At 44.3% G+C, this 16,120-nt stretch overlaps 1 protein-coding gene across 3 annotated transcripts in view; it reads right to left on the bottom strand.

The window, feature by feature from the left end:
- Positions 1–658: 658 nt before the first annotated feature.
- The window catches only part of MLF1 (myeloid leukemia factor 1), a 52,922-nt gene continuing 37,460 nt past the window's right edge, over positions 659–16,120 (bottom strand). For all 3 annotated transcript variants that reach the window (XM_069975287.1, XM_069975289.1, XM_069975288.1), the window contains 3 exons: positions 11,449–11,608; positions 4,639–4,780; positions 659–4,057 (listed from right to left, as the gene is read on the bottom strand). In XM_069975287.1, coding sequence (XP_069831388.1) covers positions 4,027–4,057; positions 4,639–4,780; positions 11,449–11,608 — 333 coding nt within the window. In that variant the 3' untranslated portion in view covers positions 659–4,026. The remainder of the gene's footprint in view (positions 4,058–4,638; positions 4,781–11,448; positions 11,609–16,120) is intronic.

Raw genomic sequence — 16,120 nt, forward strand, 5'->3', positions numbered from 1 at the left:
TCTTTATCATTAGGAATGTCCCAGGCAGGTATTTTCCTATTCATCAGCTGTGAGAACACGGCACATGGGCTGGATCGTTAAGGCACCTGTGCAGTGTTCAATGAAGAGGAATAGGAAAAATCCTGACAGTGGCATTCCTAATGATGAAGAAGGCAGGGAGGAGGGACGATGGGGTGGTGCAAGGTTAGGGCACAGACACTGTAGGCCAGGGCAGTTTGACACAGGGCTGCAAGTTTAAAAGTTGTTTTTAGGACAATAACTGCATCACCTGCCAAACAGACCCCAGGACAGATCTTGGATTAAAAGCAGCTATCCGAAGGTACAAGTGGTTTGGTGGGGCAGATTGTGGGTACAGAGTCGCTTTAACTAAAATAACTAACTGTATATTAGTTGTATGTAGAGAATCCACACTAAAGTAGTACTAACAGTATTAGTACTGGTGTGGCCATGATCACTGGGGTTCCAGTCCCACATTATGTAACATCCTAGTGATGCTGTGATTTTCCTTACAGTATTATAATAAATTATATTCGCACCACTTTTTATACAATAATGAAGCTTTATTTACAGAAACCCCTTTAGTAAGGTCTGTCAGGCATTGAATTTTTTTGTAACATCTGTCCCATTTACAATTAGTATAAAAAAGTTAACATATCGGTAGAAGTGTACAAGGAAGTTTATTCTGCAATACAGTTAAAAACCTGGAAATAGAAATAGGATTCTCAGTTCAAGGTACTGTGAATTTCTTCCAAAATGTAAATGCATTACATACAGCTTTGGTATTTGATATTGTTGCAGCTTCCTTACTTGCCAGCTGCCCTTTTATATTATAATACAGCATGATCAGTCACATCAGTTTAGAAAAGGGTGATTTTGTTTATCAATGTACATCTTGGTGGAAATAATCCCAATGCAGTGGCTTGAGAAATCAGTAAGTAGTGCACTTGATAGGGATGACTTTACATCAATGAATACAGTGTGTTGTGGGGGCTTTCTCCAAAAGCCAATACTTACTGACATGGCTGTGGTCACATCTGTGTTGGAAATTCTGCATACAGCACTATTTCGTCAGTAAAATGCCACAGCATCCCAGATCTCCAACAGACCCCATGTAAATCAGTGAGAGCTGTTGCTTTCCAATTATATCCAGTAAATAAGGAATATAAATGGCAATAACAATAAAAGCCTATTGTTATTTTTCCCCTGTGAGACTAGAGCAGGGGTGTCAAACCTGCTGCTCTCCAGGTATTGTAAAACTACAATTCTCATTGTGCCTGGACAGCCAAAGGTTTAGCTGTCGAGGCACAATGGGAATTATATTTTGAAACAGCTGGAGGGCCTGACAGGAATAATGACATGTATGTCAACTGGGCCAAAGTCCATTCATTGGCTTTCCAGAAATTGAAATCGGTCTATGGGTGCCTTCACACCTACCATATCGCAGCAGAAAATCCGCTGCGGATCCGCAGCAGATTTAACTAGATGAATGAACACAGCATCAAATTCGCATTTACAAATCTGCTGCGGATCCGCAGCGGATTTAACAGTGCGTATTTAATGCTGTGTTCATTCATTTAGTTAAATCTGTTGCGGATCCGCAGCGGATTTTCTGCTGCGATACGGTAGGTGTGAAGGCACCCTATGTGTGCATTTTAAGGGATGTGGAATTAGAGCCTCATTGGGGACAGGGACTGATGTGAGTAAGGCTTGGGTAATACAACTTTTTTTATACGTTTTTCTTTTTTACAAAAACGGATGCATTTGTGTGCATGGATCAAAACACATCCGTTTTTTTTTTTTAGTATATACAAAAGTGTGGTCTACCACCTTTTTGTGGACGTTAAAGGGGTTATCCAGCGCTACAAAAACATGGCCACTTTCCCACTACTGTTGTCTCCAGTTTGGGTGGAATTTTGAAACTCAGTTCCATTGAAGTAAATGGAGCTTAATTGCAAACTGCACCTGAACTGGAGACAACAGTAGGGGGAAAAGTGGCCATGTTTTTGTAGCACTGGATAACCCCTTTAAGGGTATAAACCCACACACCGTATACACAGCGTATTTACTGCTGCGATACGCAGCAAATACGCAGCAGATTAGATCTAAATAACTGAACACACCATCAAATCTGCTGCGTATTTGTTGCGTATACGGTGTGTGGGTTTGTACCCTAAAGAAAAAAAAAAAAGCATCCATTTTATTCATTTTTTTTCCTTTTACAATTGAAGTATGCACATACGAAAAAGAAAAAAAAACTGGTCCTAGTGCGGACCCACAACTGCAGTACGGATCACTATCTTCTATGCAGTTTTCAATGAATTGCTGAGCACCATGAATGCACAACCATAGTGCGGTCAGCAATTACGGGCTGCACTACGGACATATGGATAAGGCCTTGATGCAATCTGTGTACAGAGCTTTAGAATATGTTTCCATTATAGATGGAGCATAAAATAAATAAATAATAGACGTATATTTCCATCTATAGGGGTCCATATTGTGGCAATAAAACAAATGCAGGTATGTCATGACAGATTTATTGATATTTTGTACACAGTCATTGGTCTTTTTCTGCGTATTTCTACTTGTGATCTAACTATTCTGTAGGATGCTTCACATATATAGCCATCTTTTAATCTTTTTTGTCACTTGCAATAGCACAGATCAATGTCTCAACACACAAAGACCCCAAACCAATCCTATCACTATCTTGTAATGTCAGTCTTTGCCGTACCTTCATCTCTGGAGTCTAAACATTCCTAGTCTATGCATCCCACAGGTAGGTCAGATCATATATTGTAAGCTGCCACTCTTATGTATACCTTACTTCATCTAAGATCTCTTCATCTTTGATCTCTAAAATCCCACCTGTTGATTGAATGGGGCTAGAAGGTGACTGTTTATGGGCATTTAAGCACATCTTATACAGAGGCAGATTATAGGTAAAGAGCGTTACTAGAAATGCCAAAAATCCGCCCGTATAAAAGTGTTAATGATCAGCAGCAAATATGATCACATCTTTTGTGCAGTTTTAAAATTTATCAGTAGCACGTCTCCCTGTGTAAACAGGGAATATGCAGCTGGTAGCAATATATTTAAAAGACCACACAAACAATACAGTGATCATTCGTGCGGCCCAGCCACATGATTATGCTTTCTACAGACAATGCAATCAAACTCCAATCTCTCTGATCGTCTATCGCTTGTGTTCTTGCATGGCCCCACATCAGGTTGTGTGAAAGATGTATGTATTAGTCTGAAGAGCTTTATATTTATAAACCAAAGGTTTAAGACACTCAAAAAGGGTCACCCAGCTCCCACACTCCCCTTCCCAGCAGAGCTCTGAGCTTAGGACCCTCACTAATGAAAATTATTTATGAATTTTTTACATTATGTCCTATGACAGTAGTGGTAAAGAAAACCAGATCTAAAAAAGACAGGTTAGATAGGACATAGCTCCAATCCATTTCACCATTTGATGTAAAGCCAGCCCTGTAACAAGCCTTCAATGCATTAGGATGCTATATTAAATGTATACAATATAACATACATCTTACAGTATATAGAGAGTTAGCAAAATATAGAGACACCGACTTGTGTACTGGATAAGCTTAGACATTTCTCACGTACAGTAACAATTACAGTATATAACAATGCTATCTTCGTAATAAAATAGAAAATATGATTTAGGACAATAACAAAATATAGCCTCAGATTTCTACATCTTTTACTGAATCTGGTAAAGTGCAATCTCAGTAGAAAAGTATTAAGTTGCCCAACAAGATAGAGAAGTGCGGGAACTGCCCCACACATATAGTGTGTGAAATCCACCTGCACAGCACTAAGCTGGCACAGGAGGGCAGGCTCCGGCACTACTCAATGACCTTTCAAATAAGATGCAGAACCAATCATGTGCATGTCTTATTTATTTAAGAGACCCCATTACATCTTGCACATCCTTTCAAGAATTTCCGGGTTGACCTTGAAATGTTCTTATAATTGAAGTCACACGCTTTGATAAATCCTCTAGATGACCATTTTGGAGATGCACCGTTCCCTAATATAAAAAAAGTATAAAGTAATGTTATGAATATAGAAAAATACACAGATACATAAGGATCTAGAGAGTTTTGCATTTGCATTTTCACTTGCATTTGCATGAGAATAATTATTACCTGCAACTTTTTTTTCTAATTATTACTTTTTATCAATATATTACACATTAAGGTCTCCAAGAAAGCAAAAAAGTGCATGTGACATGAGCAGCACAGACTGACCTGTGTCGGCCCTGGAGTTTTTTTTCATTATCCCAATATTAGTTGTGGCAAATTTATCATATTCTCACATGCTTACTTCTATGACACCAATTGAATGGAGAGAATTTGTGCAAAAAAATTGCAGCCCTATTCCACTTCTCAGTAAAAAAAAAATGTTGTGGGTCCCTTCCTATAAACTTAATTTCCTAACTGAAGTGGGGTCTGGGAGACCAGATATCTTTTTCTTGAACAGCCTTTATAAAAATAGTGAGAAAAATAATTTTCTAGAAACTGAAATCAGCTGATGTACACAGCACCATATTATTCTAGTGAATGATTTGCACACTGTCTACCTGATTGTTTTATCATTCTTTAAACTCACCTTCTAGGCACATCTGGGGGTCCTATTCTGGTAGAATACTGCACTCTTTCATGTTTAGGAGCTTCTATAGCAAACTTTTTTTCAAATGGTCTGAACTTTGAAATCTCACTCTCCCATTCGTTATCAAATGATGGTGCGTCAGCTGCAATTCAACAAAGTACAGTTACAACATAACACGTAGAAACCAGTAACCAGTAACCATTACAAAAAAATCTAGCTAGGATGACACTTGGATTTCTGATGCCATATGCCTTAGGATCTGCATGATGATTAAAGGGGTATTTAAGGAATTTTCTTTTTTTTTTTTTTTTTTTTAGAACTATGCCCAGACAGGGGCTCAATACTACAATACCATATACTACCCTCCCTTGCTCACCTGCAATGTAAATGTAGCTATATAGATCAGATTACTAGAGATGAGGGAATACGATTCGATCGAGTAGGTATTCGATTGAATATTGCGGTAGTCGAAAGATTCGAATACAATCGAGTAGTTTGTCGAATACGCGGCAAACATTCGAAAGCCCTCCCATCGCACTTGGCGCTTTTTTTAATCCAATCACCATGCAGGGAGGCCGTGAGGGACCCTAAGAGTACGCACGCAGTGCGACAACGGCGTCTACCCTCATTGGATGGCTAAACCACAGGACCTCGAATCTTAAAGGGGAAGTCCGGCCAAAACGATTTTTTAATATGTTATTACTTACAGAAACTTAGACAAATTTCTAATGTACATTTATTATGGGAAATGCACATATAGGGCTATTTCCCTTAATTTAGTAGATCAGGGAGACTTCAGATTCTCTAAAAAAAGTGATGTCACGAACCGGGGGTGTAATTACAATGGAGTGTCCAGCAGGGGCTCACTATATATAGAAGTCAATGAGTACCATTGACTTCTATATATAGTGCGCCCCTGCTGGACACTCCATTGGAATTACAATGGATGTGTATGTAAATGTAATATACAGTGTTTTTGATTTAATACATTTATGGAATACTTTGGGGAGCAAGTGTCCTTGCTCCCCAAAGTGTTCCATAAATGTAATCAATCAATAAATCACAGTAAGCCCGCCGAACCGCCGCTCCCCGCCGAACCACCGCCGCCCGCCCACCGCTGCCTGAACTACTACTCTCATCACCTGCTCATAGCATGAGCAGGTAATGGGAGAATAGTAGCTGTGTTATTGCCACTGCCGCCGCTGATGCTGCCGCGCAGGGGAGCCGCTCATCAGTGTGCAGCCATCATCCCCCTCCGCCCAGGCCCGCATCTGCCATGAGGCGAAGTGAAGTCTTCGCCTCAGGCGGCAGCTCCCACGACCCTGCAGGGGGCGGCACTGGCCGCCCCTGCACAGTGAGCTTTCATGCATATATTATATGCATGACCGCTCACTGACTACAGGAGCAGAGAGATCAGCCATAGACTGATGTCTCTGCTCCTGTATGCGTATTCCGGGGCGTGCTACGCTAATAGCGTACCGCCCACGGAATATACGTGCAGAAGCAGGGACTCCAGTGTGATGCCGGACTCCCTGCTCCTGCACTATAGGAGCGCCCCCTGCTGTCAGCTGTGTCTGTGTCCTTATTAGGAGGCGCACACAGCTGACAGGAGGCTCAGAGCAGGGAACTAAGAGTTCTCTGCTCTGTGCCATTCACTTCTAGGTCGCAGGCTGTGTTAGTGCTGCGATCTAGAAGTGATCTGGAGCAGCCAGTGATGTCTTCCTGGTCAGGCTGCTCTATGAGATCTGTGATCAGCCTGACCAGGAAGCATCCAGGAAGCCACAGGGACTGCGTGGGAACGAGTGGTGAGGTGAGTAGCTGCTGGCCTGTTTTTTGTTTTACTTTGCTGAGATGGGGGGGAACACAGGAGATGGGGGGACACAGGAGATGGGGGGGCACAGGAGATGGGGGGCACAGAAGATGGATGATACAGGGGGTAATTGTGGGGAGACACAGGAGATGGATGATACAGGGGGTAATTGTGGGGAGATGGGGGGGGGACACAGGAGATGGAGGGACACAGGAGATGGATGATACAGGGGGTGATTGTGGGGAGATGGGGGGGACACAGGAGATGGAGGGACACAGGAGATGGATGATACAGGGGGTGATTGTGGGGAGATGGGGGGACACAGGAGATGGAGGGACACAGGAGATGGATGATACAGGGGGTGATTGTGGGGAGATGGGGGGACACAGGAGATGGATGATACAGGGGGTGATTGTGGGGAGATGGGGGGACACAGGAGATGGATGATACAGGGGGTGATTGTGGGGAGATGGGGGGGGACACAGGAGATGGATGATACAGGGGGTGATTGTGGGGAGATGGGGGGACACAGGAGATGGATGATACAGGGGGTGATTGTGGGGAGATGGATGATACAGGGGGTGATTGTGGGGGGATGGGGGGACACAGGAGATGGATGATACAGGGGGTGATTGTGGGGAGATGGGGGGGGACAAAGGAGATGGGGGGACACAGGAGATGGATGATACAGGGGGTGATTGTGGGGAGATGGGGGGACACAGGAGATGGATGATACAGGGGGTGATTGTGGGGAGATGGGGGGACACAGGAGATGGATGATACAGGGGGTGATTGTGGGGAGATGGGGGGGGACACAGGAGATGGAGGGACACAGGAGATGGATGATACAGGGGGTGATTGTGGGGAGATGGGGGGACACAGGAGATGGATGATACAGGGGGTGAATGTGGGGAGATGGGGGGACACAGGAGATGGATGATACAGGGGGTGATTGTGGGGAGATGGGGGGACACAGGAGATGGATGATACAGGGGGTGATTGTGGGGAGATGGGAGGGACACAGGAGATGGATGATACAGGGGGTGATTGTGGGGAGATGGGGGGGACACAGGAGATGGAGGGACACAGGAGATGGATGATGCAGGGGGAGATGGGGGGACACAGGAGATGGATGATACAGGGGGGTGATTGTGGGGACTTGGGGGGACACAGGAGATGGATGATACAGGGGGTGATTGTGGGGAGATGGGGAGACACAGGAGATGGATGATACAGGGGGTGATTGTGGGGACTTGGGGGGACACAGGAGATGGATGATACAGGGGGTGATTGTGGGGAGATGGGGAGACACAGGAGATGGATGATACAGGGGGTGATTGTGGGGAGATGGGGGGACACAGGAGATGGAGGGACACAGGAGATGGATGATACAGGGGGTGATTGTGGGGGGACACAGGAGATGGATGATACAGGGGGTGATTGTGGGGGGACACAGGAGATGGATTATACAGGGGGTAATTGTTGGGGGGACACAGGAGATGGATGATACAGGGGGTAATTGTGGGGGACACAGGAGGAATATGAGGAGATGGATGATACAGGGGGTGATTATGGGGGGCACAGGAGGAATATGAGGAGATGGGAGGATTATGGGGGGCACAGGAGGAATATGAGGAGATGGTGAGACACAGGTGGGGGGGATTATGATGAGATTGGAGGATTATGAGGAGATGGGGGACACGGGGGATTATGACTACAGGAAGAGATGGGGGGATTATAACTGCCTAAGGGGGATTATGACTACATGAGGAGAATGGGGATTATAATAGTGTGGAGATGCAGAAGGGATCTTCTAAATTGTGGAGCCTAAAATGTCTGTCCAATAGATGCTGCGGGAACAAGTCATGGCTAACAGAAGTCTTCATGATGGAGTTGGATCTGAATGTAGAAGAAAAGAGAAAGTGAACAACTCTGATGAGAGAAGATGTCACTTGTGAGTCACTGGATGTAACTGTACCCTGATCACTATACTGTCACTGTGTGGGGGTAATGCTGGACTCTATACAGTGTTTTTTATTCAGTAGCAGTACTGGTGGTATTGATCAATCAGTGGTGGAATTTTTCCCTTGTAGTGGCAATATTGGTAATAGTATTTAGTCACTATGGAGTGCTGATATGCAGTCATCATGTGGTGGAATTATTTGGTGTTTATATGATGTTGATCTCAGTTGAGGGGAGGGGGGGCGCTATTTCAGTTCTCGCCTCAGGCAGCAGAAGAGCTAGAATCGGCCCTGCCTCCGCCCCCCCCTCCTGCTTCTTCCGGGATCCGGCAACTTTACACTATCTGATGGCTGACTCCCCGCCCGGCCGCCGCTCTCCGATCACACGTGCCGGCCAGGGACACCAGGAAGCACCGGGAGCTGGTATGTGTGATCGGAGAGCGGCAGCCAGGCGGGGAGTCAGCCATCAAATAGTGTAAAGTTGCCGGATCCCGGAAGAAGCAGGAGGGGGGAGCGGAGGGGGATGATGGCTGCTGCACAGTGATGAGCGGCTCCCCCTGCGCCCGGCAGCATCGGCGGCGATCTCATAGTGATATAACCCAGCTACTACTCTCCCATCACCTGCTCATGCTATGAGCAGGTGATGGGAGTAGTAGTTCAGTGTAGTCCAGAGCGGCGGCGGGCGGTGGCGGTTCGACGGGCTTACTGTGATGGATATCCAAATGTACTGATTGATTACATTTATGGAATACTTTGGGGAGCAAAGACACTTGCTCCCCAAAGTATTCCATAAATATATTAAATCAAAAACACTGTATATTACATTTACATACACATCCATTGTAATTCCAATGGAGTGTCCAGCAGTTGCACACTATATATAGAAGTCAATGGTACTCATTGACTTCTATATATAGTGCGCCCCTGCTGGACACTCCATTGTAATTACACCCCCGGTTCGTGACGTCACTTTTTTTTTTAGAGAATCTGAAGTCTCCCTGATCTACTAAATTAAGGAAAATAGCCCTATATGTGCATTTCCCATAATAAATGTACATTTGAAATTTGCCTAACTGTCCATAAGTAATAACATATTAAAAATTAGTTTTGGCCGGAGTTGTCCTTTAAATACAAGCCTTCCGCCTCTTGACCGCAGATGCGCTTTCAACCTTTTCAGGGAGAGTTCCCCGAGCAGGGAGAGATAGGTTTTAGTAGCGTTTTGGTTAGGCAGGCTTACTACTGAACCCAAAAGTCTTTTTCAGGGCTAATATCCAGCGAAAAAGTCATCTCTGCATCCAAAGCACTTTTCAGTGCTAAGAAATAGATCGCAGCAGCAGCATCAGCATCAGCTGTATTCATTCCAGTACCATGTGTGTACAATTGACTTAAAGTGTCCCTGGTTTAGCCCACTAAGGACACGTTAACGTTATACCTATTGTGCCAGTTACCGAGTTAAAGGCATTTGAGACCTAATGTGCCAGTTACCCAGTAAAAGGCACGTGATACCCAGTGTGCCAGCTGCCCAGTAAAAGGCACGTAATACCCAGTGTGCCAGTTGCCCAGTTAAAGGCACGTGATACCTAGTGTGCCAGTTACCTAGTAAAAGGCACGTGATACCCAGTTAGCTAGTTGCCCAGTAAAAGGCACATGATAACCAGTGTGCAAGTTGCCCAGTTAAAGCCAAATGTGATACCTAGTGTACCAGTTACCCATTAAAAGGCACGTGATACCCAGTGTGCCAGTTACCCAGTAAAAGGCACGTGATACTCAGTGTGCCAGTTGCCCAGTAAAAGGCACGTGATACCCAGTGTGCCAATCTCTGCTCTGCTGCGGCCTAGCGTTCGTACAGCTTAATGCGTGATACGCGCGAATCACATGACGCTCTACGGACGCACATTGGAATCATGTATGTAACGCTGCGCAAGAAATACAAAGGAAATGTGTGAACATTGCCGTAAACGTTCGTAAAGCATTCGCAAATATTTTTCATTTGCAACTGCGGAGGGTGGCATTATACTGTGATTTTGGGGTGTTGGGTGCACCCAGGCATGCTCCCCCTGATGTCACAGTGTCACTCCGGAGGTGTTGGCATAGTTTAGGAAGGTTTCATGGGGGACTTGGTGACCTCTAAGTGGTCGAATTTGGATTTCCAAGTGCCGAGAATTTTTTCCCCATAGACTATATTGGGATTGAATACTCGTTCGAATAGTCGAATCTCGGTGCTTACTTAATTCGAATACTTGAAAGTCGAATATTTCACTACTCGCTCACCTCTACAGATTACAAAATGGCAATACATTTAGAATTTTCATATGAACAACAATGGAAATTTGAAATCCGTGAACTTAAATTAACGTAAATTAATTTTAAAGGGTATTGTGTTTGTAAAGTTTTGATGGACTTATACTAAAATTACATTTTTTCACTGATGCAAAGTTGCATGAAGGTGTCTGTAAGTATAAACATTCTGTATCATCTACTTTGTTGACCATGATTAAGCGCCATGGCATGAAACGCATTGGTTTTAGAGCACTATTTTAACTGCATGAATTAAAAGTTATGTTTTAGTAACAAATATCTCTACAGGCCTTGGAGTGCTGGACCGCACACCTTACTTCTTTGTAGCCACTTGAGAACCCATGCCTGGCCGCGTCAGGGATCTGTGCACCCACCCACTTCCCCAAGTAATCAGGGAACCAGCTGTCCACTACCTAGAGGTGAGCTGACCCAACCCTATACTCCTCCACAGTATTACTTTGTTGACACAAAATACTGCATTGTTTTCTGACTATAATCTTCACGCCTCTTTGTTGCTTTGTAAAGATGCAATGGGGGAGATTTATCAAACATGGTGTAAAGTGAAACTGGCTCAGTTGCCCCTAGCAACCAATCAGATTCCACCTTTCATTCATCACAGACTCTGGAAAATGAAAGGTGGAATCTGATTGGTTGCTAGGGGCAACTGAGCCAGTTTCACTTTACAACAGTTTGATAAATCTCCCCCAATATGTCTACAAGATTCCTAGTGTTAGGACTCACATTCATCCATGTTTAAAAATTCCTGGTTGAGTTCTTGATCCCCAGTCTTGTTGTTCTTCATCTGCTTGACAATGTGGGCCCGGTCTTTGATGTGATGTCCAACGGCAAGTTGTTCCACCCCACTTTCAGAGTCTTTGAGAGCTTTCTTTGTTTCTTTTATCTGCATATAAACAGTAGTTACAGTTATATTTGCTATTCTATCACTGTCCAGCAGTATAAGCTTTTTGTAATATACACCGACTTATATACGAATTAATCTGTTACAGAATACAGGAAAATCATGGGAGTGATCACCAGGCTAGCACTCATAGCATCTAATATGGAGCTGATCTCCATGAAGAAGTGAGGCGCAGCTGGTGATCACTTTAGGTTATAGAACGAAAGAACAGGTGACTGCATGATCAAAAAGGAGAAAAACGCAGAATAGAGCAGAGACCAATACAATCATAAGCCTTTTATGTCTTAAATTTGCGTCCTTGGTTGTGGAGGTGGTCATGGTAAAGTGGAGCCCCATTCCCAGTTTGCTGAATAGTGCAATAGTTTCATTGTAACTACACAACTGTAAATACAGCAACTGCAATATAGTGTGAAGACCACTAGGTGGCACCACAACCCACTATCTATGGCTCTGCTCGTCTACGTTCTCATCCTTCTACTGATGATCTGGTTCCAAGGCAAGCATTAACTTCAGTCAGTCATGTTCCTTGTTTTACTTTTTCCACAATTTAAAGGGTTGGGAACTTTGGTGCAGTGAGTAAATTAATACTGAAACTGGATGGCAACTACATGTACTCTATGGCATAGTCCTGAAATATCAGCATTGACCATGCAATGAAATAATAAAGTGAAGACTCATCCATCCTTTCTGTCTTTTATGACAACTGTAACCATACAGTGCCCATATAATCATATACTGTACTGCCTATAACACCATGCAGCTCCCTTAATAATGTCATATAGCACCTAAACAACCACACAGTGTCCATGTAATCATATACTACCTAAATACCCACATAGTGGTAATATAATCTACTCATATACTTCCTAAATAACAAAGTAGTACCCAAATAATGTAGTTATATACAGAATAAATAATCATATAGTTCACATATAATTATGTACTACCCAAATAGCCATATATATAATAATATAATGCTATACTACTTAATTAATCATACAGCGCCCATATAATCATAAAACCCCTAATTAACAATACTGTTATAATACAATACTGTCTAAATAACTTTGTAAGGCCTATATAATATAATCGTATGCTGCCTTAGTAACCATACAGTATCTATATAATTATGAACGAGCCACACTCACCATCCGACATTTTCCAATTCTTTATTCCAGCAATAAAAAGTCAATAGAGTGTGTACACTGTATTTTATATAGAACCATACACTACCTAAATAATTGTACACTGCCCATATAATACAACCACACATTGCCTAAATAACCATGCAGTGCCCAAATTATATACGGTAATCATATGTTGCCTAAACAACTATACATTTGCCCAAACACTATAATCATATACTGCCTAAATAATCATAGTGTGCACACATAATATCATATACTGCCTAAATATTACTACCAGACAATTGCTAAATGTAGTTCCGCCCTGTGCAGTTACCTTACCACAGGTTTGGGCTCCAAGTGAGGGTCTGGGCATGCAAGCTACAGGTGGCCAGAACATCAGGAGCATTGACAACAGGGTTGGGTTGTGCACCATGTGCAACTAGACAAGCTGAATGAATCCTGCTGAGAGACCTGCAGAGGGTAATATGGTTTCCACCATCCTGCACTATACAAGAAGGTCTATAAAGAACCACATTGGAGGTAATGGCTGTATATGAAATTCTTTACCAGGTTTTAGTTTCTCTAGAGCACTTTTTCACATCTATCAATGTTAAAGGACAAGTGCCATGAAAAACTTTTTCCCAGTAATTGAAGCACATTACAAAGTTATATAACTCTGTAATGTGCTTCAATCATCTATCTGCCTCCCTTCCCTGTCTTTTCCCCCCTCCACCCCCCACCAGGAAGTGTCCTGACTCACACAGACCTGATTACTGTCGTCACCGTCACCAAGCTCTTCTCTCAGCTCCTTCTCCTGTTACACTAGCCTCCCCCCTCCCCTGCCTTGTCAGGTGACAGGCTTGCTCAGCTTCCATTGGCTGAACAACTGCAAGCCATCACTTGTCACATGTCATGCTTATCTTCCCTCAGACTGACTCCGGCACATAGGCAGCTCCCCCCTCCCCTCATACCCTCTCTCCTGCTGCTGTGGACTCAGTGAAGGAGTCATGTCACTAGAGAAGATAAGCTGAGCAAGCAGAGTCACCTGACAAGGAGGGGAGGGGGAGGCTGGTGTAACAGGACCTAGAGCAGCCCTCCTGCTGATGACTCATCCTCACAAGAAGGAGCTGCCTGGTGACGGTGACGACAGTAATCAGGTCTGTGTGAGTCAGGACACTTCCTGGTGGGGGGTGGAGGGGGGAAAAGACAGGGAAGGGAGGCAGATAGGTGATTGAAGCATATTACAGAGTTATATAACTTTGTAATGTGCTTCAATTACTGGGAAAAAGTTTTTCATGGCACTTGTCCTTTAACCTCTTAAGGACATAGGACGTACCGGTACGTCCTATGTCCTCATTAGCACTTAAAAGCGGGGCCGCGCGGCGGCCCCGCTTTGAAGTGCCGCGATCCCGGGTGCCGCGTGTAGCCCGGGACCGCCGCTATTAGCGGGCACGGTCCGATCGCCGTGCCCGCTAATTAGCTAATCGGAGGCAGCTGTCAAAGTTGACAGCTGCCTCCGATTACCGGAGGCAACGTTTCCCTGGTGTCTAGTGGGGGAGATCGCTCCTCCGGGACCTTGTCCCGGAGGAGCGATCTCCGTTACTGATGCCGGCCGGGGACGCGTCCAAGATGGCGCCGTCCTCGGCTCGGCACTCGTTTGTTTCCGGCTGCAGCAGCCGAAAGCAAACGAGTGCCGATCTCATGGATCTCTGCAGCATATCTATGCTGCAGAGATCTCTATGAGAGATCAAAGTGTATATACTAGAAGTCCCCCAGGGGGGCTTCTAGTATATGTGTAAAAAAAAAAAAAAACGTGTTGTTAATAGTAAAAATCCCCCTCCCCTAATAAAAGTCTGAATCACCCCCCTTTCCCCAGGTTTTAAATAAAAGTAAACAAATAAATAAATAAATAAACATGTTTGGTATCGCCGCGTGCGTAATCGCCCGAACTATTAATTAATCACATTCCTGATCTCGTACGGTAAACGGCGTCAGCGCAAAAAAATCCCAAAGTGCAAAATTGCGCATTTTTGGTCGCATCAAATCCAGAAAAAATGTAATAAAAAGCGATCAAAAAGTCGTATATGCGCAATCAAGGTACCGATAGAAAGATCACATCATGGCGCAAAAAATGACACCTCGCACAGCCCCATAGACCAAAGGATAAAAGCGCTATAAGCCTGGGAATGGAGCGATTTTAAGGAATGTATATTGGTTAACAACGGTTTGAATTTTTTACAGGCCATCAGATACAATATAAGTTATACATGTTACATATCGTTTTAATCGTAACGACTTGAGGAACATGCATAACAAGTCAGTTTTACCCCAGGGCGAATGGCGTAAAAACACATTTCCCCCAAATAAAAGAAATGCGTTTTTTTTTTTCAATTTCACCACACTTTGAATTTTTTTCTGGTTTCGCAGTGTACTTTATGCAAAAATTCAGCCTGTAATTGCAAAGTACAATTAGTGACGCAAGAAATAAGGGGTCATGTGGGTTTCTAGGTGGAAAAATGCAAGTGCTATGACCTTTTAAACACAAGGAGGAAAAACCGAAAACGTAAAAACGAAAATGGGCCATGTCCTTAAAGGGTTAAAGGGACAGTGTCACATTTTTGAAAAATTTTTAATAAAAGGTGATAAGAAAAAATAAGTGTGTTGTATTTTTTTTTTTTTTTTTTTACATAAGGCTTGGGTGTTTTTATCAAATGAATGTTTGCACAGGGGGCTGCCATGTTTATAGTGTCTGTGTGTGACGTCATTTCACGACACACACACAGACACTATACGGCACCTCCTTAACATTGAAGTGAACCGACGGAGTCCGTCTGGTTCACTTACACTGGAGGCTCCGTCACTGTGTACTGCGCATGTGCATGGACATGCGCAGTACACAGCTGAATTACAAGGGGCGGGATGGCGGCGCCATTTTCTTGAAGGACCTGGCCAGCTAGAGGCACGAGAACGAGGGAGGAGAGAGACCGCACAGTGAGTTGGCAGAACTGTGTGTGTAGGTCTCTCCCCTCCCCACACACAGTGTCGAACTGGGCAACTCCCCCCACTAACAGTCCCCCCCCCAGTACAGTACAGCGCCGCGGTGAGCTTCATGCACGGACAGGCTGTAATACACTGTCCCGGAAGCTCACAGCTGCCGGCTCTCGGTGCCCGGACATGTGACATCGCGGCGCTACTGAGCAGGAGAGAAGTCCGGGCACCAAGAGGCTGCAGCTGTGAGCTTCTGGGACAGTGTATTACAGACGGTCCGTGCATGAAGCTCACCGCAGCGCTGTACTGTACCTGTAGCTGTACTCACCGCGGCCCCATACTGAGCTTCAGGGCCGGTGTATTACAGCCTGCCTCTACC

Source organism: Dendropsophus ebraccatus, chromosome 6 (assembly GCF_027789765.1).
Source record: "Dendropsophus ebraccatus isolate aDenEbr1 chromosome 6, aDenEbr1.pat, whole genome shotgun sequence".
Taxonomy (NCBI): Eukaryota; Metazoa; Chordata; class Amphibia; order Anura; family Hylidae; genus Dendropsophus; species Dendropsophus ebraccatus.